The sequence below is a fragment of the Chenopodium album genome, chromosome 12 (assembly GCF_948465745.1).
Source record: "Chenopodium album chromosome 12, dcCheAlbu1.1, whole genome shotgun sequence".
In the NCBI taxonomy this organism is placed as follows: domain Eukaryota; kingdom Viridiplantae; phylum Streptophyta; class Magnoliopsida; order Caryophyllales; family Amaranthaceae; genus Chenopodium; species Chenopodium album.
This window is the reverse complement of record NC_137845.1, coordinates 9,816,922-9,840,890: the sequence shown is the minus strand read 5'-3', so window position 1 is coordinate 9,840,890 and position 23,969 is coordinate 9,816,922. Positions and strand designations below refer to the sequence as shown.

The window sequence follows — 23,969 nt, the reverse complement described above, 5'->3', positions numbered from 1 at the left end:
TAGTTCACAATAAACACATACATAGACACATAGTCATGCATTATTCTTAGGAACAAGTACCAAAAACAGCACCATTGCACGACAGTCCTGGACAACAACTCCAAGTTAGACCGCAAGAATCACCAACTCCTGGACACCATTCGCACTTGTTAAAGATAAGGCGGCATGCTTGGTGTTTGCAGCACTCAGTACTACCACTACCAGCTGTACAAGATCCACCAGCCGGTGTGCAACTCAGGGAATTGTCGACAGCAGCTCCAGCTCCCTTTAGCATGATGTTTGAAATAAGTGAGAGCAAGGGCTGTTGATCATGGTTAGCGTGATTGGACAAACCATCATTGATGTCACGGCTGGCAGTTGTGCTACTGCCTTGTTGGGCCCGTATTATCACACGACCCATTACATCTAGGGCATTAATCCAAGGCCAATAAGTCAGCAAGAATATGCAAAGCGGCTTGATTGAAATAAAGAAGGAAAGCAGGTTCAAGCATATCAATCGAGGAAATACTTGCCAAAGATACACCTACAGAGCAGGAAACAAGATAAATTAAGAAGATCTTAGGCATTTCAAAGATATTCTGAATATATTTGTAAACCCTAGAGATCCCTAGATATAAATAAGAAGAATTAGACATTTGAACAATCATGTACACACGCATACACTTAAATATAATCAAATTATTCTACTTTTATCTACGGAGCGGCATCCCTACTGAAGAAGGAGGCTTGTCCTTACTCAGTATTGTGTCTCTGAACTCACCTTCTTTATATCATTGAATATTTATTGCTCACTTGTTGCTTATTTATTGCTTTAGTAATTGTTCTTAGTTAATTTATATGCTTTTGGTAGTATGATTGTTATAACCCCTCAAACCTAGCAGATTCTCGTATGTCCTTATTGAGATTTGCCTAAACAATTTGGCGCCCACCGTGGGGCTAATAATCAATTAACCTACCAATTCGCCAAAAAAAAACCAAGACAAACACCATGACTGGGCAACCAGTACCTTTTACCATTGCCGAAATTAATGAAGTAATGAACGCATTCCGCCAAACTTTAGACCAGCAGAAAAGACAAATTGAAACGCTGCTAGCTCAAAAGATCCAAACTGAAGCCAAACTCACCAGCCTTACCAAACAAAATGAAGCCCTTCGTAGCCAAATACAATCAGTTGCACCCAAAACCATTAACACCAGAAAGAACACCGAAGGCATAGCCATGCAACTTGACTTGTCCGGAACCTTTCACATCCCTAACGGGGAAAAAGGATCTAACAACAGGGATGATACCCTGGATCTAGACTCTTTGGATGTAGGAACCCCCAAGAAGGACAATCAAGAAAGAGCCGGAGAGGGAAAAGTAGAAAAGATGGTCAAGGAATACCTCAAGACAATCGAGGCCAAAATAGCCAAAATCCCTAGAATGCCGAAACCCATGGAAGAGGAAGCAACAGATGGCTATATAGAATCCCCATTCTCAGAAGAGATCGCCATGGTAGAAGTCCCAAAGAGGTTCAGCACACCCAATATGACTATGTATGATGGAACAACAGACCCTGATGAGCACGTGTCCCTCTACAAACAGAAGATGATGACAAGCTCAATCCCTAGAGACATCAGAGAGGCTATCATGTGCAAAGGCTTTGGAGCCACATTATCAGGTCCAGCTCTAACCTGGTTCATTAATTTAGATAATGGGACTATTCGATCTTTTGCAGGAATGGTGAACCTATTCAAGGTCCAATTTGCCAGCAGCAGGAAAGTCAAAAAACAATCTTCAGATCTGTACCGCGTTGTGCAGAGACATGGTGAATCCTTGAAAGATTATCTTAACAGGTTCAATAGGGAGAAGATTGGAATACATAAGTGTGATGCTCCCACAACAATCGAAGCGTTCAGAAGAGGATTGCTAGACCATAGTGAGCTCTACAAGGAGTTGACTAAATCCTTGACAGTAATGATACAATAAGAAACATAAATACAGATCAACATAGCAAAAAAAGGCAGAATTACTTAGTTGCAAAGCAGAAAAATAGACAAATTATCCAGCTACAAAAGTGTAGCACAAAGACAAGATAAAAATTATCCAACTGCACCAAGGCAGTAAAAACAAACATCCTCCAAAGTTAACAAATTTTTAAAAGGTGACACAACACCATTGAAGCTAATTCTCATCCATGTTGTCAGCAGGGACCACTTCCTCGGCAACAGGCTTCGTACTTTCTGGGACATCCCTGACCTCGGTGTTGTGGGGAGAATTCACTTCCTCATCAGCATAGCTCAGCAGCAATGTGCCAGGAGCAGCAGTCCCTGCAGGAAATGCAACCTCAAAAGCAGCCTTGTCAGCATCATAATCCCAAGCCTCATGTTTTCCCAGCTGAAATTCCTCCATCATTTCAAGACGAGCTTTCCCAAAGTAATACGCTGCAGCATCAACAGCCTCGTTCCCAGCCTCCTTCAAGGTCCTCTTCAGCCCATCACGTTCAACAATGCATTCCCTGTGCCTAGCTCGTTCAACCTTTAGAGCCTCAGTAGCAGCCTTGTACTTATCAGAAAGAGAATCACGCTCCTTCTTCATAGCCTCATACACTCGAGTAAACTCAAACACTTTGCCCAGTACGCCCAAGCAAGACTGCAGGCTCTGCAGAACACGGAATCAAGTAAGGAATGCGCAATCCGGTTTTAACCATGTTTATTAAATTTTTATTTTTTTCGGAGTATACCATACCTGGAAAGACTGCACAGCAGCCTCTTGAGAAAGGTCAGCGAAAGTCTGCGAGGACTGGCGATCCTTGAAGGACGGGAACAGTAAGGTGTCCACATGCGGAGCCAAAGAATCAAAAGAGAAATCAGCAGCATCAACATCAATAGGTACCCCCAGCTTCCTCTTTAGGCCAATACGAGGTGGAGGCAGAGGAGCACCACTCTTTGGAGCAACCGTGTTGAGAGGAACAACTTCAATGGTTTGAGGAGAAGAGCGATGCTTAAGGCGTCCTAAAAGGGAAGATGAGCTAAGAAGATCATAAGACCTTAGTGACCTCGAAGTATCTGCAAGGAACATGGCAGAATTCAAAAGGGAATACAGCAACGAGCATGACAAACGCATACAACAAGGAACACGACAAATATACTCAGCAAAACACATAACCGCCTCAGAATGGATAAACAAATTAGGAGCTAAGTAAATCTTTAACAAACGCAGAACAAATTCACAACAGGACACATCCACAAGGAACAACACAACAGAAATCACAAACATATTAGAAACAAGAAGAACATACCCTAAGACATAGTTGGGGCACCCTTCTGCTCAGAATCAGAATCGTCCAAAGACTTGATCTGGAAAACCGCCTCTGATTGCGTCAACTTGATGAAAGATCTCTCGTCCACACTCAACTCGTACAACTTGTCTATCAGGGATGGAGACTGAGAATGCTGCTTCAATTTACTCACTGCAACCATCAAGCAAATAAGTCCAAATCAACAAAGAAGGAGAGCAAAACACAAGAAAATGAGAAAACAAAATACCTTCAGCCTCAACAGTGTCAATCAAAAAGTCACAATCACCACCCAACGAGTCAATCCTCACAAAGAAGAATTTGTGATACCACTTTTTGTCAAAAGCCTTCTCCAAATCGGTCACCAAAGGACCAACACCATGCTTCAAATGAAGACCAACCCGACCCTTACCACTGGTCCTAATAGTATAAGGATAACACAAGTCCCTCACATCAAGTTCTAAACCCAATTTCGCACTCAGCAAATCCAAAATTCTCAAAACCCTCCAAGTTTGGGGCAATAACTGACAAGGTGAAACCCTAACCCCAGAGAGAAATTGACGAACAAGAGGAGAAAAAGGGAAGACATGCCCAATTACAAAGGGATACTCAAAGAAACACACCCAACCAGGAGCAGTCCAGTCAGCCCTCTCCCTAGAAGATGGAATTTTCACCACAACCCCATCAGGAAATCGCGCAACAACAGCGATGCCCTGAACCTCTTCTTTCGTTATGGTGGAAGGGTAAACATCCTTAGCAGGGAATACATTCTGCGCCACTAAGGACGGCTTTTTTACACCCTCATCCACCCCAGCAAACACCACTTTTACATGACCACCCATCGCAAGATAAAAGAAAAAAACAACGAAGAAAAGAAACAGAGGAAACAGAGAAGAAAAAGAGAATACTTGGTGAAAGCCGAAATTGGGGCAAAGCAATGAAGTGATTAGACAAGAGCCTGCACACTCAATAAATACCAAAAAAGAAATAAACCGCCACAAACGGTTATCAAGGAAGTTGCCTTAAAACTGCCATCACGTTTCCTATTTTGCCAACCGTTGAAATAACTTCTGAAAAATTCAAAATCCTTCCAACGGCTTTTTAAGTAATTTTCACTTCCAAATACTTGAAAATAAAAATTAGGGGCAATTGTTGGGCCCGTATTATCACACGACCCATTACATCTAGGGCATTAATCCAAGGCCAATAAGTCAGCAAGAATATGCAAAGCGGCTTGATTGAAATAAACAAGGAAAGCAGCATCAAGCATATCAATCGAGGAAATACTTGCCAAAGATACACCTACAGAGCAGGAAACAAGATAAATTAAGAAGATCTTAGGCATTTCAAAGATATTCTGAATATATTTGTAAACCCTAGAGATCCCTAGATATAAATAAGAAGAATTAGACATTTGAACAATCATGTACACACGCATACACTTAAATATAATCAAATTATTCTACTTTTATCTACGGAGCGGCATCCCTACTGAAGAAGGAGGCTTGTCCTTACTCAGTATTGTGTCTCTGAACTCACCTTCTTTATATCATTGAATATTTATTGCTCACTTGTTGCTTATTTATTGCTTTAGTAATTGTTCTTAGTTAATTTATATGCTTTTGGTAGTATGATTCTTATTACCCTTCAAACCTAGCAGATTCTCGTATGTCCTTATTGAGATTTGCCTAAACATGCCTGCCATGACAATCATGCTAATAAGTAGCAGATAACTCCATTTCATCTTTTCCATGGATGATTAAGTAATACTTCCTCCGTTCTGTTAATATTGCAACAAGAAAGAAATTACGCATCCCAAAACACATTTTATATGCTAAATATCTATGATTGTGTAAGAGTAAAAATTATAAAAAGTTGATATTGTGAAAGTATTATATGAGACGAATCCAATAAGATCCCACTTTACTATATTTTTCTTAACGTATAACTCATATTATATGGTCAAACAAGAGTGATGAATAGTGCAAAAAGTCCATTGTTGCAATATTAATAGAACGGAGAAAGTAGTTGTTTGAGTGTGTAGTTTTTAGCTTGTCCCTCAGTTTTTATAGGGACAGGGAGATAGGAAACACTACTACTCAGCTCTATGATTTGTTGCAACTGTATCCATAGTGTGACGAGATAATTAATTATAATGAGTGTATGAGTGGTCCAATAATTTGATTTAATTGTGATTCATGATATTTATATTATGTGAACAAAAACTGTTCAATTTTTAAGTTTGAAAAGTCCCAAAAAAAATCATGTTATTTTATGACATTTAGCACCATCACAACTCGTTTGGTAGATAATAATCAATGACGGTGGACCTGAGTAGATTTAAGTGTAATTTTGTAAATATCATCCTAATTCATGTATTATTGAACATCACCCCTAATGTGGTTAGAAAATGTTACAAAATTTTATGAAGAAAAGGGTATATTTTAGGGTGAATTATCATTAATATGGACAATGGCACAAGACTATCATTACAAATTATTTTCTCATTATCATGATTCATGAAGGAGGTATTTATGAAAAAAAGAAAGGGAAAAATGTTAAACTAAAATGCCAATTTGGGCAATTCGGATAAAATTAGATACGAATGATTCCATTATTCCAAAAAAAAAAAAAAATAAATAAAAAGATACGATAGATTGATTCCAAATTGGAACAGTTCTATTGACCTCGGCACCATAGTAGATGAACCAAAATATAAGGTATCCAAAGAGAATATTTTCCTGTTAAAATATACTATTGAGCGATAACTTTCCTTTGCATTAGAATCTTGAGAAATCATTTAGTTATTGGGGAAAATGCCCAGAATTGTGTATTTGATAATTCAGACATGAGTTTAATCATATGTACACCACATTAACCGGTATATCTCTCATTCTATTCCTAGAATTCTAAGATTGGACTATTTTAAGGTACGATGGTAACAAACTAACAATAATCAATACATTGCCCTGTATATCTCTCGGGTTTAAAAATGTTAGTCTTGTAAGCTAACTTCTGATGAAACATATCTAAAGTAAACTACCCCAGAAGAAAAAGAATTACAAAAAGGTCTTAGCCAAAATAATCACAAATTTTATCTAACACGGTTCAATCAATAAAAACCTTAATCCCATAAATGGAATCAGCTACATAAACCAAATTTGTAATATGCTAGTTGTGAGATTGTAATATGAAAGCACAGAGTTAAGTATAATGTTGGGTACTAACATTTTAATTTTTTCACCTTTTGGGTACTCCCACTTTTTTTTTCACCGTTTGGGTACTCAAGTGTACAATTCGGTGATAAAGTTAGTACCTTGGGTTAAAAAAGTTAGTACCTTGGGTTAAGAAATAAAATCAGCAAAAAATGTTAGCACCTTATTAATTGTGACTGACATATGATTGGATGGGGGCCTCTAGGGGAATTACACGTGTCCACGGGGAAGCGGGAATGTCTGCTGGTAGTGACTAAAATAAGTGGTCCAAATTCAATCCTTCCGTCTTTCTAAAATATTTATTTAAAAAAAAAACCCAAACGTCGTCGTGTACTGGGTACTTATTACTCCATTTAGGCGCCATTTTATCACATTCACTCCCCTGCTCTGCATATTCTCTCTTCATCTTCTGAATATTCTTCCTCTTTGGTGGCCTCCTAATCTGGAAATTTACTAAGAAATTCGCAAGAATACTGAGGTAAGCATGATTCTCCTTTACTGTGCTATTTTTTTTTTCTTTGAAAATGTTAGTAATTTGAAGTTGGATGAAAAAGGGTTTAGGGTTTGTAAATTTGTTTTGTTTTCGTTGGTTGAATTATGCAAAATTTTGTTCAATTTAGATGTCGAATGTGTTGTTAGTTGTGTAAATTTAGGTTTTGTGAATGTTGATTGTTTCATTTGATTTGCCTTGGTCTTTATTTAGAGTTGTGGTTAGGGTTTACTTGAAAACAGAGTGTTAGTGTTAGAAATCTTGAAAATTGCTATGTTTGGTGTTTGTAGGAGTAAAATGGACGGACTTGAGAATGCTCACCCTTTGCTACACCTCGATGTCCTCCATTTCCATGTTTTCACAAGACTAGACGCAGTGTCAACAGCCGCTGCCTCGAACACTTGTAGGCGTTGGAGGGAGATGATAAGGTTTGGTCTGGAGGATGCGAACCCTGTACTAGGTATGGAGCAGATTATGGTGATCAATGTATTCCCCAAACTAAGTTGGGAAGACCAACTGGAGGCTGGCAGGGTGTGTATGGCATGGCACAACATGGTCCATAGGCGTAGGATCGTGGCGTACCGTCATTTTAACAATTTCAATGCACAAAGGGGCTGGGAAGCTAATGACATAGTGGACAATGGAGGGAAGGACATCTGGGCACATATGAATGGGGACTGGACAGCCTACTGTGACGGCTTCCCATGTTTGTTTGGGGATGAATAGTGTTTGATGTGGGTAGGTACTTAGGATGGGAGGTTGGGGTTACCATTTTGGGGTTTATGCTTAGTGGTTGTAGGTAACAGTCTTGGGGCTCAAATAGTTTTTGCTTTGTTGAAGTGCAGTAGTAGTTATAACAATCTGACTTAGGTATTTTGGTTGTCAATGCTTGGGTGACAAAGTGAGGTTGGTTTTTGTAACACCTTGTCACAGCTTTGACAATATTCATGTATGTATTTCACTGATTGGAAAGAATGAATGAATGAATGAATATTTTGTGAAATTATTGTCCCTTATTTTGTATGCTGATTTGTTTATGATAATGAGTACTACATTGTTTTGTTTGGTTAATTTTATGCATTGAATGTTTACTAAAAATCCTAAAATGCATTTTGTGTAGAAATGGCTGATGAAATTGAACCGTGTATCATTTTGCATCATGGTGGGCATTGGAAAATGAACCCCATCCTAGACTATGTAGGTGGACAAGTCAAGGTTTTCAATGACTTGGGAGATGTATTTGAGAGGGTTTATGTCTGCTTCTCTGCCTTAAAACAAGGGTTTCTAGCTGGGTGTAGACCATTTTTTGGGTTGGATGGATGTTTCTTGAAAGGTCCATTTGGTGGGCAGCTACTGGTGGCAGTGGGGAGGGATGGAAACAACCAAATGTTTCCAGTGGCTTGGGCTTGTGTGGAGGTTGAGAACACTGACACATGGACCTGGTTTCAGCAATTATTAGCTGATGATTTGGGTACTGTAGATGGTGGAGGCTACACCATTATGTCTGATCAACAAAAGGGATTACTCAAGGCTGTGTCTGATATTTGGCCTTCTGCTGAGACAAGAGTCTGTGCCAGACATGTCTACTGTAATTTCAGACAAGTTTTTGGAGGGAGTTTGCAGTACATACTAGGCTTTTGGAGAATAGCTAAGTCAACAACTGAGAACAGATTCAACAGGAATATGGAAGAGTTCAGTAAGATTTCAGCTGCTGCATGGCTAGACTTGCTTAAGAGAAATTACATGAAATGGGTGAGGGCATTCTTCACACCCCAGTCCACTTGTGACACCATTGATAACAACATGAATGAAGTTTTCAATGCTTACATTCTGTCTAGTAGGCATAAACCTATTATAAGCATGCTAGAGGACATAAGGGAAAGCTTGATGGAGAGGCTGCACAAAAGAAGGGATTTCATTGCCAAAAAAGAGATCAATATTTGCCCTAGAATCCAAACAAGGTTAGAGAAGTCAAAAATCAATGCTAGGGGTTGGTCTGCATTTTGGGATGGTACTGTTATGGAGTGAGAGAGGGAGCTACTATAATACCCCGTATTTTTATGTATTTTTATTAAGTATTTAAGTATTAATAAAATGTATTGTCAAGGGCTCAAGTATTTTAATTAAATATTTTAAATGGTTAAAGTATTTTAAATATAAAGTTTTATGAAAGTAAAATATGTTTTGGGCCAAACGTTTATTAATTATCGGGCAATGTAAATTATTCCTACATACTCTTATTAGAATAACCCATTCCAAAACCCATAACTTAAGCTCACTAGTACATAATTGACTTTATGTATCACCGTTTGGTAACACTTTTTAAATTGCAAATTTATTATATTCATAAGTAACACTGTGGTAACATTTTTTTTTCTAATGTATCACTCACTGTAACATTTTTAATATAGGTATCATTACAAAGTAACACTTTTAAAATAGGTAACATTTTATAGTAACATTAAAAGGTGTTACCTTTTTATTTTTGAAAAAATAAAAAATTCAATTAAAAAAGTGATATAATAAGTGTTACTAGGATTTTTCAAAAAAAAAAAAAAAAAAAAAGTGTTACTAGGAACGTAAAAATTTGGGGTAAAATAATTACATTCCTAGTAACACTTACGTTCCTAGCATTATTTTGAATTCTACTTACGTTCCTATTTTGAAACAGCAAAATTTTTCTACTTACGTTCCTATTTTGAAACCGCAAAAAGCATTATTTTACTTACGTTCCTAGCATTGAGTTTATTTTACAATATTTTGGGGTAAAATTTTACTTCTAGGTTATTATTGCCGCCAAAGTGAAATAAAAAATTTTGTAAAATTTTGGGGTAAAATAATGCTTGAAACCGCCAAAGAAGTAAAAAAAAACACTCACTCGTCCTTGAATTTCCTCCTTCAGCAGCAGCGAACTGTGACGATCGCAATTTTCGTCCTTGAATTTCCTCCTTTAGCAGCAGCGAACTGTGACGATCTTGGGTATAATCGAAATCAAGCCTTATTTTCGTGCTTTCAATTGCAGGTAATCTCTGATTTATGGTAGTTGTTTTAATTTTTTAGTTATTTATTAATTTTCAAGAATCTATGAATTAATTATTCATTAATTTTCAAGAATCTATCGGAATCAAGTTTTTTTTTTTTTTTTATTTATTTTTATGTTTTGTAATTGAATTTTAATTTAAGTTTGTAGAGAGATTACATGCAAATTCATTAGTGTAAAATTGCAAAATGTGTGCGCATATAGTAGTGGAGGAAGAATGTTTTGTTAGAGTTTGGATGGAAGAGGTACCCGTGTGTGTATATGATGCTGTACTACAGGACATTATAAGTCTGATTTAATAAATTGCTATTTCTTCCTGTAAAAAAAAAAGAATTAATCTTATATTCTGAGTTACTAGTTGATTATGTGAAACTTTGATCAGACAAAATAGTCTTCTTTCTATGGGTTTGTGATCAATTGTGTGTGCTTTTGTAGCATTCGATTAATTATGGTAATTATGTTGATGTTATGCAATGTCATGAAGCTGAACATATTTTCAAATTCATTAGAATCATTATATGTTGTTTTGTTTAAAATGTTGATAAAATCTGTGTTGGGTGTGTTAACCCGGGGCAGCCCGGTGCGAGCCTTAAAATTTGATGCTATTAGCCTTCATGACTTTATTAATTCCTAACATGGTTCAATCATTCACCTATCAATATCAAAATAATGTATTAGGGAAGGTTAAATATATTTAATTCTTAGAATTATAATATTGAACTATCTGTTCATAGTTTGTTTTTGCCATTGAAAAAACGTTGTACACTATCTTTTATACCAATATAAGCACTAAACATTTATGATGCTTGAAATTCACAAGTTTTGATTATAAGTACAGTTTCTGCATCCTTTTCCGCTTCGAAACTGGTGTGTGTATTTATCTGCGTTATATAGAAAGATTGTAAGGGCGAATATTATTTAGGCTATGCAATTCAATGTTGGGTAAAATTCTGGTGTAACACACGCACAAAAAATATATAGAAATGAAGAGGGTATGCAGAAAACTAACCAGAGTACTAAATAGAACAACAATGAGATTACAACTGATCATCAATGATCTCTCAATTTATACCTCTACAAAACCTGAAAACTGGAGTAATATAATTTCATTTAAAAAAAAAAGGTTTAGTGTTGCAGATTTTTCTACAAATCACAAAATGAATATTTATGCTTTGTAGGATAAGGCCACGGTAATGACACCTCTGATTAGTCCTTCCCACCATATAATAAACTGAAGTTGTCAGAACTTTGACAGATTGGAATTTGAACAGAAATATTGAGACATACCTGTATAGATTTTTTTTTTTTTAAGTCAATGTTCTCAATAGTCATGTGGCTTGCAACATGATTTTCATTTTATATGTATGCATGTATATATGCTTGGCTTGTTGTGATGTGACTTGCAATCGAATGATTATTTGCTTGGGGTTATTACCCCGAAATTCTGATAGTAATTATGTTAGTAGCTAATTTTCAGTCATTATAACAGCTAGTTTAGAATAAGGATTAATAAAATTAGTTTAGCTATAGTTTCATTTGATTCAATCAGTTTTAGATTTTCTTTCCTTATTCAATACTTAAAGCTTGAAAGGGCTTGCCTTGGTCCTTGATTAAATATATTGTCATTCCTTTTATAAATGTTAAAATTATATGCCAATATTTTAAATCTTTAAATTCGTTGTGTTTAAATTTTGATAAAGGAGACGAAGTGAGTAGTTGGACCAACTTCTTACAATCTAGTCATGAGTATGAGAAAGGTGTAGAGGATTATTTAGATAAAGAGTTCTCTTTACGAGCAATTGGAGATCAAATTACTTGCCCTTGTAAGGCGTGCTATCATCGCTTTTGGCATCGTAGAGAGACAGTGTTCAATCATTTGATTGCAAATGGGTTTGAGCCTAGCAGCACTGAAGGATGGCATTGTTATGAAAAGGGCATGTCATCAACATCAAATACTAAGAGGGATGTTGAAGACATGCATGATGATATTGAACGTCTGATATATGATGTTCATAGAGATGTGGCAGAAAGGTGTGAAGGTGTTGGAGATGAGCTGAATGATGAGGCTAAGAAGTTTTATAAGTTAGTTGAAGATGGTAAACAAGAGTTATATCCTGGGTGCAAAAAATTTTCAAAGCTATCATTTATTATTTGTTTTTACCTTTTGAAGTGTACTCATGGGTTAACTAATATAGCAATTTCAGAGTTTTTGGAGCTTTTTCGAGAAGTGTTACCGTATGCATCCAATTTGCCTAACTCTTTTAATGAGGCAAAGAAATTGATAAAAGATCTGGGTCTTCATTATGACAAGATTGATGCATGTCGTAATGATTGTATGCTATATTGGAAAGAGCATGAAGCTGCCACGTCTTGCTATGTTTGTCATGCTCCAAGGTGGAAAGAAACACAGACTGAATGTCAAGAAGATATTAGCAATCAACCACCTAAGAAAGTGCATCAAGTCCCTGAAAAAGTTCTTTGGCATTTCCCTCTTAAACCAAGGTTTCAAAGGTTGTACATGTGTTCAGAAAAAGTAGAGCTAATGAGGTGGCACGATGAAGAAAGAAAGAAAAATGAGTTATTGCGGCATCCGGCTGATGGTGAGGCATGGAAAGAGTTTGACCAAAAGTACCTAGATTTTTCTAGTGAGACATGTAATGTTCGTTTGGGCCTCGCAAGTGACGGATTCAATTCATTTCGAACTATGAGCACACAACATAGTACATGGCCTGTTGTTCTAATTAATTATAACTTACCACCATGGTTGTGCTTGAAGCCAGAATTTTTAATGCTATCTCTCCTTATTCCCGGGCCCACCTCTCCTGGAAATGACATTGATGTCTATCTTCAACCATTGGTTCAAGAACTCAAAGATTTGTGGGAGTATGGGTTAGACACCTATGATGCGGAGAAGCGTCAAACATTTAAGATGCATGCAGCTTTACAATCAACCACTAGCGACTTTCCAGGTTATGCTATGTTATCGGGTTGGAGCACCAAAGGGAAGTTTGCATGCCCTTATTGTCACTTCGAGACTAATCATCATCACTTGAGTAATAGTAACAAATCCTGTTATTTGGCTCATCGTCGATGGTTAGATGAAAATCATCCTTGGCGGCATGATATGGTGTCTTTTAATGGGGAAAAGGAAGAGAGGACATCTCCAGATCCTTTAACAGGGGATCAAATTTTAAGCATGTTGGAAAACTGGGAAAACAAGTTTGGAAAGTTACAACCAAAAAAGAAATATGTAGATTGTCCTTGGAGAAAGTCCTCTGTCTTCCACACTTTGCCTTATTGGAAAGATTGTGGTTGTCGTCATCATTTGGATGTCATGCACATCGAAAAAAATGTATGTGATAATGTGCTGGCAACTTTGTTAGACGTACCTGGAAAGTCAAAAGATCATCATAAGGCTCGATTAGATCTGCAAGAAATGGGTATAAGGGAAGAACTACATCCTATAGATACAGATGACGAGCGGTATGTTTTACTGCCCAAAGCATCATTCTCAATGACAAAGGAAGAGAAAAGCATATTTTTGTAGTGTTTTGAAGAAGGCAAAGCTGCCTCAAGGTTGTGCATCAAATATTGCAAGGTGTGTACAAGTCAAGGAGGGGAAAATATCAGGGTACAAGAGTCATGATGCCCATATAATAATGCAACACTTGCTTCCGTCAGCAATTAGAAAAACTTTACCAAAGCACGTTGCTTTACCTCTTATGAGATTGAGTGGCTTTTTTAGGGAAATATGCAAGAGAGTCATCAATCCGAAAGATTTAGATCGCCTTCAAGCAGGAATTGTCGAGACTCTTTGTGAACTAGAAAGAATATTTCCACCTTCTTTTTTTGACATAATGATCCACTTACCAATTCATTTGGTTGATGAAATCAAGCGTGGTGGACCGGTGTGTGATTGGTGGATGTACCCTATAGAAAGGTACCTCGGAAAGTTAAAATCATATGTTAAAAACCGATGTCGCCCTGAGGCTTCTATAGCGGAAGGTTATTTGGCTGAAGAGTGCTTGATATTTTGCTCTAGGTATTTGAATGCTAGTATAAAGAAACGATCTAAGTGGTTTAACAAAAGTCAAGAGAAAACTGATGAAATTGATGAAGAATCACCTTTATTCCCTAAGGCAGGTTATCCTCTTGGGAGGAAAAAGAAAGGGAAGAAGAAAGAGAAGGCATACACTCTTGATTCAGACACAATGGCTCTAGCACATCGTTATGTGTTGTTTAATTTTGAAGATGACCAAGTTGAGAATTATATCAAGTGAGTAATTTTTTTAATATCTTATCAACTGTGTTTACATTATATTGTTTTATTACCTTACTTATATGGTTAATACTATGAAGGGAACATGAAGAGTTTGTGAAGAAGAAGTCTAGAGACAAACAAAAAAGAAGGTGGAAAGAGGCGCAAGAGCATAGCAATGAATTCATGGTTTGGTTTAGAGAAAAGGTTATGGTGGATAATGTCCCGGATCATATTAAGTGGCTATCAAAAGGTCCTTCTACTATTGCAAGGAGGTACACCGGATATTTTTGCAATGGATATAAGTTCTACACTAGAGATCATGATGAAAGGTGTAAAACTCAAAATAGCGGAGTCTTTTTAACCGCTTTGACTCAAAGCTTTGCAAGTAGCAAGGATCACAATCCTGTTCTTGGTAATGTCACATATTATGGGGCTATAAAATCGATAATTGAGGTCGATTATTGGAGTGCATTTAATGTTGTGTTGTTCGAGTGTGATTGGTTCCATGTGGAAGTAGATGATTATGGACTCACTTGCGTTAACTTTAAGAAATTGTGTTCTAAAGATGATCCTTTTGTCTTGGCATCACAAGTGCATCAAGTGTTCTACACTCAAGACAGCCTTGAAGAAGATTGGCATTATGTGCACAGAAATTTGCCAAGAGACTTTTTTTATGCCGAGGGGCAATCTGAACACACATATATGAATGAAGTTCGTGAACCCGCAGAGGATGTAATTCTGGCTACTGATGGAGATGAACACCAAAGTTGGTGCAGAGAAGCTCCTTATGACAGAGTTGAGGTGCCCATTGACCATGAAAGGAGGGATCATAATCACGAAGAAAGTTCCGATAAAGATGAAACTGATTGGGATTGGATGGAACCATCAAAGTGACATGTTTAGATTATTTTTTTTATAATAATTATCCTTCGTTTGAACTTATTATTTAGATTTGACAAACTATTATTGAAGTGTTCTATTTTTCTGTTTGAACTTGTTTTCTTATGAAATTTATAAGTTGTTAAATTTAGTGTTGTGCTAAAGAATTTACTCTAACCTTTATATAAATTATTAAATTTATTTGAGGTTGATACTATAGTGACAGTATTTACATTTGGCAGTTTTGAGCTGTGTGGTATCTTGGTGCTCGGGCAGCAGGTTAGTTGTGTGGGCTTCACTAAGGTACTTTCTATTATTTACATAATTTCAATGAACTTTAATCTTTGCACTGCATGATTATAAATGATCAGACTTTAGTTCTAGGAAGATTAATTTGCGTCACACTTTTTGCAAGATTTATAAAGCTAGCGTGTGAGGTAAATTAATCTTGCTAACAGTCTGAGTCTGAGTATTAGCAAGATCAATATATGAATTAGACTATTAGCTAATCAGAGTTTTACTGCAATTTGGTGCTCAGGTGCTTTTAGGTGCTTTTTTGTGCTTAGGTGCTTGGGAATTTTGGTACCTTTGAGTATACTGAAATCCAGCGCTGAATTCAGAACTGAAATCCAGAGCTGAATTCAGAACTGGAATCCAGCTGAATTCAGAACTGAAATCCAGAGCTGAATTCCGAACTGAAATCCAGAGTGTTGAATTTCAGAACTGAAATTCAGAGCTGAATTCAGAACTGAAATCCAGAGCTGAATTCAGAACTAAAATCCAGAACTGAAATCCAGAACTGAAATTCAGAACTGAATTCAGTGCTGAATTTCAGAACTGAAATTCAGAGCTAATTCAGAACATGTGAATTGATTATGAGCATGAGAATTGAATGATTAGAGTTGTGATTAGTCCCTTACATTTTAATGAACCTGATGCAACTGTTTGTTGTATGAGTCATGCGTGGGGAGTAATTTGATCTCTTGACTTGTGTTGTATATTTAATTCTGTCATTATAAATGAGAGTTTTTTTGATGAAATTGTGATATGATATGACTTGTGTTGAAATTCCATGTGATCTGACTTGTGATCTGACGTGGATACGGGTATGTAACTTAAGTACTAATATAATTTTCATAACATGGTTAGCTAGTCACTGAGAAATTGAGCACAGAAAGAGCAACTCAGCACCTGACTTCACATAAGGACTAGGACATGCATGTAAAAACAACAAAGAAGAAGAAAACAAACCTTATGACCTGCAAAGGTTTTAACAGGGCTGCTTTCCCCGACTTTACATACATAAATCATGTTATCTGTAGAGCTTGTTGCAAAAGAAACATTGTTCTGCCAGTCAATATCTAAGGTCGGACCTACAAAAAACAGAGCTCAAGTATAATGCACATATAAAACTATCTTAAAAGCTAAAATAAATCCATTGAAAAGTCAATAACATTTTTTACAGGTTTGTATTCCCTTTCTTTTCTCTCTCAGAGACTCAGACCTTTTATTATAAACTGCTATATTGTTTGTTGTTCTCCACTATCATCAGCTTGCAGCCCCTTATTAGACTTTTTATTTTTCCACCTTTCTGTTACCCTTTTACATGAAGATCTTAACTATCTTTGGTTGTTTGTGCTACTTGAGAATGGCTGCTGTTTTATTTTTGAAATATTCTTTCCAGCAAGGATGGTTTACTGGGTTCAGGTTTGTTAGCTTTGTTTTAGTGCCTATTTGGCCTAAAATCTGATTTTATGTTCTTGAAGCTGTTATTAGAGTTATTGCTGGCTTCAGTGTGCGCTTCTGTGTATCAAATACTCTGTAAGATTTGTGTTTTAGACCCCAATCTCCTGAGTTCAGAGTAGTGACTTCTAGCTCCTTTTCTATTGTCTTGACTTTTTTCTGCAGATTTCAGCTCATGTTGTTGTCTTCGTGACTGGTTCAGAGTTTTGAAGTTGCTGATTTTATGTTTATAAGTATGTCATAATTCTTAGCTTGCCCCTGTGGCTTCTTGTTATTATTGTGCAAAGCCTGTGTTTTAGTTTCGATATGCTGGTTGTCTTACAGTTTGTACCCATGTCTCTTCATTTGCTAGACAAGTTGCTGGGTATATATTCAGATAGCTTTATCTAGGTATGTATATAACAACCTTTGAGGGCTTTGACCAATTCCAAAAAGAAATTGTTCTTATTATGTTGTGAAATTACACAAAGCCATGGATTGTGTCTATTAATGGTTTTAAACTTCTTACTCGTACACAATAACTGCATAACATTGTTGCATGCTTAATACGAAGTATATATGTGATTGCATTTCCTGCATTCAAAGAAGCAGTAAGGTATGAGAATCAAGTGGGAACTGGATGGTAGAAAATTAGAGATCCCACCCTCTCAACTAAGAGGTTGGAGGTTCAATTCCCATCACCCCAACCTGTCAAATAATCAACTCTCTGGTAATATCTCAACTGGTGTATATACCTTGCATAATATAAACTAAGTTTTGCTTACTTGGACCTTTTTTTTAGTTGGTTTTTGGATTACTTATCAGACTATCAGGTTACTATATAAATATAATAGAGAATTCTGAATTTTGTGTCACTTGTGCTGACTGCTGAGTTTTTGTTCTGGTGGAATTTCTAACTGACTGCCTTGTGTGTTCTTTGTAGGAAGAAATATTTAGATGGCAGAATATGAGAAACTTAGACAAAAAACTATAGAACAAAATAGAATCAGGATGAAGGATTTAGGGGTTACATCCATGGCTAATGAAATGAAACAGTCAATGAAGGGATCGAAACAAACGAAAAAAAGGAAGAAGGTGACTAAAGATACTGACGAGTATACACCTGATGAAGAGGGTGAACTGAACCACTCAAGTGAAGAGGATGAAAATGAGATAAGGAAAAATGCTGTAAACTTGAGATCTCGTTCAAAGAAAGTGGTAAATTTTTTTTTTGACAACTTAATTTTGTGAATCATAACTATTCAAAAATCATGTAATACTTGTTTAATGATTCTCGTGAATACTTAATTTCAGGTTGTGGCATTGAGAGGGAAGATAACCACAAACACTAAGGACACGGCATGTGTCTCTTCAGTACCAATGGCTAATCAAATTAAGATGCATCTTCAAGACACCGAGAGACAACACTCTGATCAAGGATTACAAGGGAGAGATTCAACACAAAGAAAAATCCAATTGGCCAAGTCTACTGCACAGAAAAAATCAGGAATCCATAATCAGCAAGAGAAAGAGGTTGGGATTGGGAATGGTATCCAAACTAAGGCAGGGCAGAGTAAGACAGTGGTTGCCCCTGGTTCACTCAGTACTTATAGGCAAATGCAAACACAGTTATGTGAAAAAGAGAGGAGAGCAAAACAAAGTGATTTATTACTACGAAGACAACTACGACCTGTTAACATGACTAGTTCACGGCCTGTTAACATGGCTAGTTTAGATTGGCATTTAGGGAGTTCACAAGCACAAAGTTTTTCACAACAACAAAGATTTGGACATGACTTACAGGAAGATTATGAGAATCATATGGGTTCAAATGAACGCATTTTGGAACAATATGATGATGAAGAAGATGCTTTTAGTGAGGATTTGAGTACTCTTGCCCCTGAGGAGCTAGGAATAATGCAAGATGTACCACTAATGAATCAAGAGCAAGAAAGTGAACAAATAGGTAATGATCACTATCATTCCGTTCTAAATATTTTAAGATAGATATGTTAAGAGCAATATATGATTTTAATGACTTTGTCGAGTTAATATTCATGTAGCACCTCCAAAAAGTAAGCGAACTAGAGGACCAACTATGTGTAAAGATGTCCATGAATGGACATTAGAGGAGCGTAAGCCTATTGTTCTTAATGAAATGGGAAAGCCTATTGGTCCCGATGATAAGACTGTGAATACATTTACAAGATTCTTAGGGACTTTAGCTCGTAATTCTTCTCTAGCACCGTTGAACAAGATTAGTTGGCATTATGTTCCGGACAAGGAACAAATTTGGAGTTACGTGAAGGTATGCACCTTTTTTTTTTTAAATGGTGTGATTTGATTAGTTTATGTGCTATTATATGTCAAGTGGCTGACGTAATTTATTGCTTCCTAATTTGTTTAATATTTTACTTAATACAGAAGAAATACATAATCTCGGAAAAAAGGTAAAGATTGTGTTTTGACATCCGTGGGAAGGCTGTGGCGTAGATATAAATGTAGTGTAAAGGCAACACACTTTACTCCGTACGACAATGATGGTGATAGGTTGGCAAATCCACCTAATATAATTCCAGAAGCACATTTCAAAGAGTTGCTAGAATTTTGGAATTTGGAACCAGTCCAGGTAGAGTTATGTTGTTTGTTTCCATTTATATTACAATTGTTTATTTCTTTCTCAAATTGAAATGTGTTAAATTATGAACCGTGTGCTATGCATGCATGCAGGAAGACAGCCAGAAAAAAAGGGAAATAAGTATAGATCAAAAAGATAGGCACACCATGGGTACTATGACTTTAGCGAGGAAATAGCATAAATTGGTATATTTTTATACCATTTTTCCTTCTATATCTTTCTCACAAGGATCATGTAAACAATATTCATTCAATTCTTATTTGGATGTGTTTTTTTTTTATTCCAGCAACAACTAGATGTTGAAAAAAAGCCACCATCCTTGGCACTCATGTACAAAGAAAGTCGTAAAAGGAAAGCAGATAAGAAATACAAAACATCTTATGAGCCCACCCAAAGTAACATTGTAAGTCCTGTTGTTTGCATATTTTTTTGAATATGATTATTTGTCTCAAATTAGTTGTTTGATTGTTAGATTCCCATTATAGGACAAGATGGAGGAGGTACAAATTCAAAGTGAAATTGATGGAGATGTTGCATACTATGAAGTAATGAATAAACCAAATAACTTTGGCCATAGAAAAAAGCAACCAGGGATATGTTCACTAAGGGGAAAGAGCAACAATCCAATAATTCCCGATGAGTTCTTAAAGCCCTATAAAGACCAAATTGTGAAAGAAACTGTAGCAGAATTAATGAAGATGCTCAAGCAAAGTGATCCTGAAGTGTTGGATACTTTGACTCGATCACTTGAAAATGTGTCATCCAATCCAGAACTTACAGATCATATTCCCATTGTACACTCTAATGAGCAACAACGAAATGAGGTAAGTTAATGTATAATCTTTTAAATAGCACAAACTCTTATTATTGAATTATTTAATTTTTGTTATAGTTTTTTTATACATGATGCTTTCACACATAGGATCAAACGGATGAAGATGAAGAATTGGGATAGCAATTGATGATCAACAAGAACTTTCTTTTACTGCTTTTTTGCTACTGTTACCGCTATTTTGCTGCTGTTTTGATCTGTTTTGCTGCTGTTTCGAGCTATTTTGCTGCTGTTTTGCTGCTACTGTTGTCTCTGTTGCTGTTTTGCTGCTGTTTTCAGCTATTTTACTGCTGTTTTGAGCTGTTTCGCTGCTGTTTCGAGCTGTTTTGCTGCTGTTTTGAGCTGTTTTGCTGCTGTTTTGGTCTCTGTTGCTGTTTTCAGCAGTTTTGAGCTGTTTTGCTGCTGTTTCGCGCTGTTTTGGCTGCTATTTCGAGCTGTTTTGCTGCTGTTTTCAGCTGTTTTGCTGTTGTTTTGCTGCTGAATCTTGCTCATTCGGTTTCCAACTCATGTCTACTACTGCTGGTTGCTGCCAATTCATGTCTGCTATTGCTGGAAGCTTCCACTACTGTCTACTGCTAGTTGCTACTAAAGACTGCTGATGACATTTGTCGTTATGCTAGCTAGCTGTGTAGCTACTGCTATACGCTGTTATTATTATTGTTTTTTTATTGTTATCGTTGTCTTTTTTGAAATTGGAAGTTTTTTGTTTTTCCTTACTTTTTCCAAGCTAGAGATCGAACTTAATATTCTTTGTGTTTGGATTATTATATTGTTTGGCCAAACATTTAAATTGGTGTTTATGGATTTTTTTGTGAGAAATATGAAGTTATTTCAATCCAAATTATTTTCTATTATGTGTTGATTACGTATTCATATAGTTGTTGTACATATAATTTATGTTTTCTTGTATTTTTTAAAAAATAATAGATAATAATAATAAATAATAATAATAATAATAATAATAATAATAATAATAATAATAATAATAAATGTTACCTATTAATCTATAAAATGTTACAATACTTTGTAAAAAGTGATACATAATGTCGAATAAAGTGCTACTATATGTCAAAACATGATTGAAAAATGTTACCTAATAATCAACAAAGTGTTACATTAGTTCGAAAAAGTGATACATAATGTCGGATAAAGTGATACTATATGATTGAAAAATGTTACTAAAGATAAGTAAGTGTTACATAAAAAATAAATAGTAACACTTTAGAAATGATACTAATAATGTTAAAAGTGATACATAAAAGGGTTTATAATAACACTTTTAAAAGTGTTACCTAATGTTACCCAAAGTGTTACATAAGACCTTTGGTAACATGGGCGGATGTATCACCCAATAAAGTGTTACCTATTGTCTATAATAACACTTTTACCACTTTGTGTAACACTTTTAGGGTGTTACTTAAGGTTAATTATGTACTAGTGGCTCTATCCCATAACTCAAGCCCACATTTTTATAAGCCCAAATTTAACCCTACACTTTCTACTCTATAAATACCCCATGAATCCCCAAAAATTTCCCACACAAAAAGGTTAGTCTTATTTTCTCTCTCTTTTGTTTTATTAATTTGTGTAATTATAATAATTGATTTATGGGTTTTGATTTTATTGTTTGAAATTAATTTAATTAGTATCAAATTGTATTTTGATGATTAAACTTTATAATTTTCAGATTTTATAAATTTTATAACCTAGGGTTTTTAATTATTGAAAATCATGATTTTAGGGTTTTTATGAATAATTGATTTAGGGCTTTTATAGTAATGATGTTTTGAAATTTTGGTGATTATAACTACTAATTAGTTTAACTTAATTCCAGATTTATTTTGAACACGCAAATTCATGTTTTAATAATTAGATTTCCGTTCGTTAATATTAATCTCGTTTTAATCCCGATTAGGTTCTAAACTCCTCCGATTTGGATTAAAAAAATAGTGTTTTTCGAGTGGAAATAACGTTTTAAGAAAGATTCATTACCTTTGGTGGTGAAAACCACCCTCTCGTGGCCAAATTTAGCCTCTAAATATGATTTTCGGGCAGTTTTTGATTTTTAACGAAGTTTTTGTTTATGCTTTAAATTTTATCCTTGAGTTTAAAAGGGGTAAGAGATAATTTAATGTTTCTATGGATAATTTAAGTATAAAGATGTATTTTAATGAAGTTTTAAAGGATTTTTGATTAGTTTAAAATGTTGGAATTTTATTTAAAGTAGTATAATTGTGATTTTTAATTAAAGTGAGTGATTATCCATTAAAAAGGAGTTTAATTAGGGGTTTTTAAATAATTTTCAGGTTATTATAAGTTATTTAAAGTGAGTTTAAGTTGCTGGAAATTGTGTATACAAGGGTAATTAAAATAGTATTATTGTCCCTTTATGTAGGAGACTTGGTTCGGGAATTGTTGTAGTGTAATCGGCTATTTTAAGGGCTTATTTGAGGTATGTTCGCGTACTTAGCATATTTTGATGACGTAGGATCATGCTAGGTTTGATTTCAATCAATTACAAGTAGTATCATGCTAAGGTTTATGTATGGAATTGTGAATTTATGATGTTTGTGATTGAATTGGGAAGCATGAATTATTTTTGATGGTTATAGATTGGAAGATTATATTTTGGGCATGTTGTGTTTGAACCACATTTTTATTTATGGCATGTTAGAAGGCATGATTAATTAAACAACATGTTTAATTATGTTTGGAATATTGAAAAGGAATTTTATTATGGTTCAAATAATTTTTATTGATGCTTTAAGCATGAGGAAGGAGCTATATAAGTGTCTATGTACACGAGGAATAAATTGTGTGTTGGTGCCTTTGTGCACTTAAGGTGTTTTTAACACCGAGGGACAGGATTTTTGGCGCATTATGCGTTTAAGGTGTCTTTGACACTGAGGTAGAATTAAAAAGGGTTCAACAATAAATAGTATGTGCTCACTAATTATTCAAGAATTAAATTGGTATGTTTGTTTGATTGAATAATTATTGTTGATTGACTTATTATGCTTTGATCAGAGTCATCACCAAGTCTAATAATATGTAAATAACGTAAAGTGAAAGAGATTACGCACCAAAACTCTTGGAACGTATATACCTTGTGTTTTGGGTGTTTTAGTCCCTCGGGAGAGTTACAACACGAAGACTGATCCGACGTGAGCTGTACCTGCAAAACAAACGGAGACACCGGGTGGTTGGAGCTCCGCCTCCGACGGTCAACTTAGTAACTTGAAAAGGAATAAAGAGAACGGAAATTTAGGTGGGTATCTGCTCGGATTCCAAGCTCAGGTCTTTCTCTGATGTGAGAGAATACTCGTGTAATAAATGGTAAAACGTCCCTTCAAAAAGAGGGACATCTCCCTATTTATAGGGTCTTTTGGAATTGTGCCCCTCATTAGGTCACTGACCTAATCATTGGTGGGCTGTGCCGCTTTGCGGCTTTCTCGGGATTTGGGCCTCAAGGCCGCCCTTTTTTCCCTTAATTTCTGGAATGACACGTGACAGGCATTGATTGGTCCACTTTGGGCCAACCTGAAGCTGACACGTGTCGTCCTCTAGTTGGACCACGTGACGGGGTAAAATTACCCTAAACATTTGCCCCTCAC

General features: G+C 35.9%; 1 protein-coding gene across 1 annotated transcript; it reads left to right on the top strand.

Annotated features, from left to right (window-relative positions):
- Nucleotides 1–9,875: 9,875 nt before the first annotated feature.
- LOC145571910 (uncharacterized) lies at nt 9,876–21,405 on the top strand. The gene is made up of 11 exons (XM_081630935.1): nt 9,876–10,005; nt 15,406–15,466; nt 17,072–17,139; nt 17,829–18,103; nt 18,200–18,851; nt 18,949–19,193; nt 19,310–19,514; nt 19,616–19,708; nt 19,810–19,926; nt 20,009–20,347; nt 20,446–21,405. Exons 4-7 carry the CDS (start codon nt 17,843–17,845, stop codon nt 19,337–19,339), a joined length of 1,188 nt encoding a protein of 395 aa, XP_081487061.1. The 5' UTR covers nt 9,876–10,005; nt 15,406–15,466; nt 17,072–17,139; nt 17,829–17,842; the 3' UTR covers nt 19,340–19,514; nt 19,616–19,708; nt 19,810–19,926; nt 20,009–20,347; nt 20,446–21,405.
- Nucleotides 21,406–23,969: the final 2,564 nt, after the last annotated feature.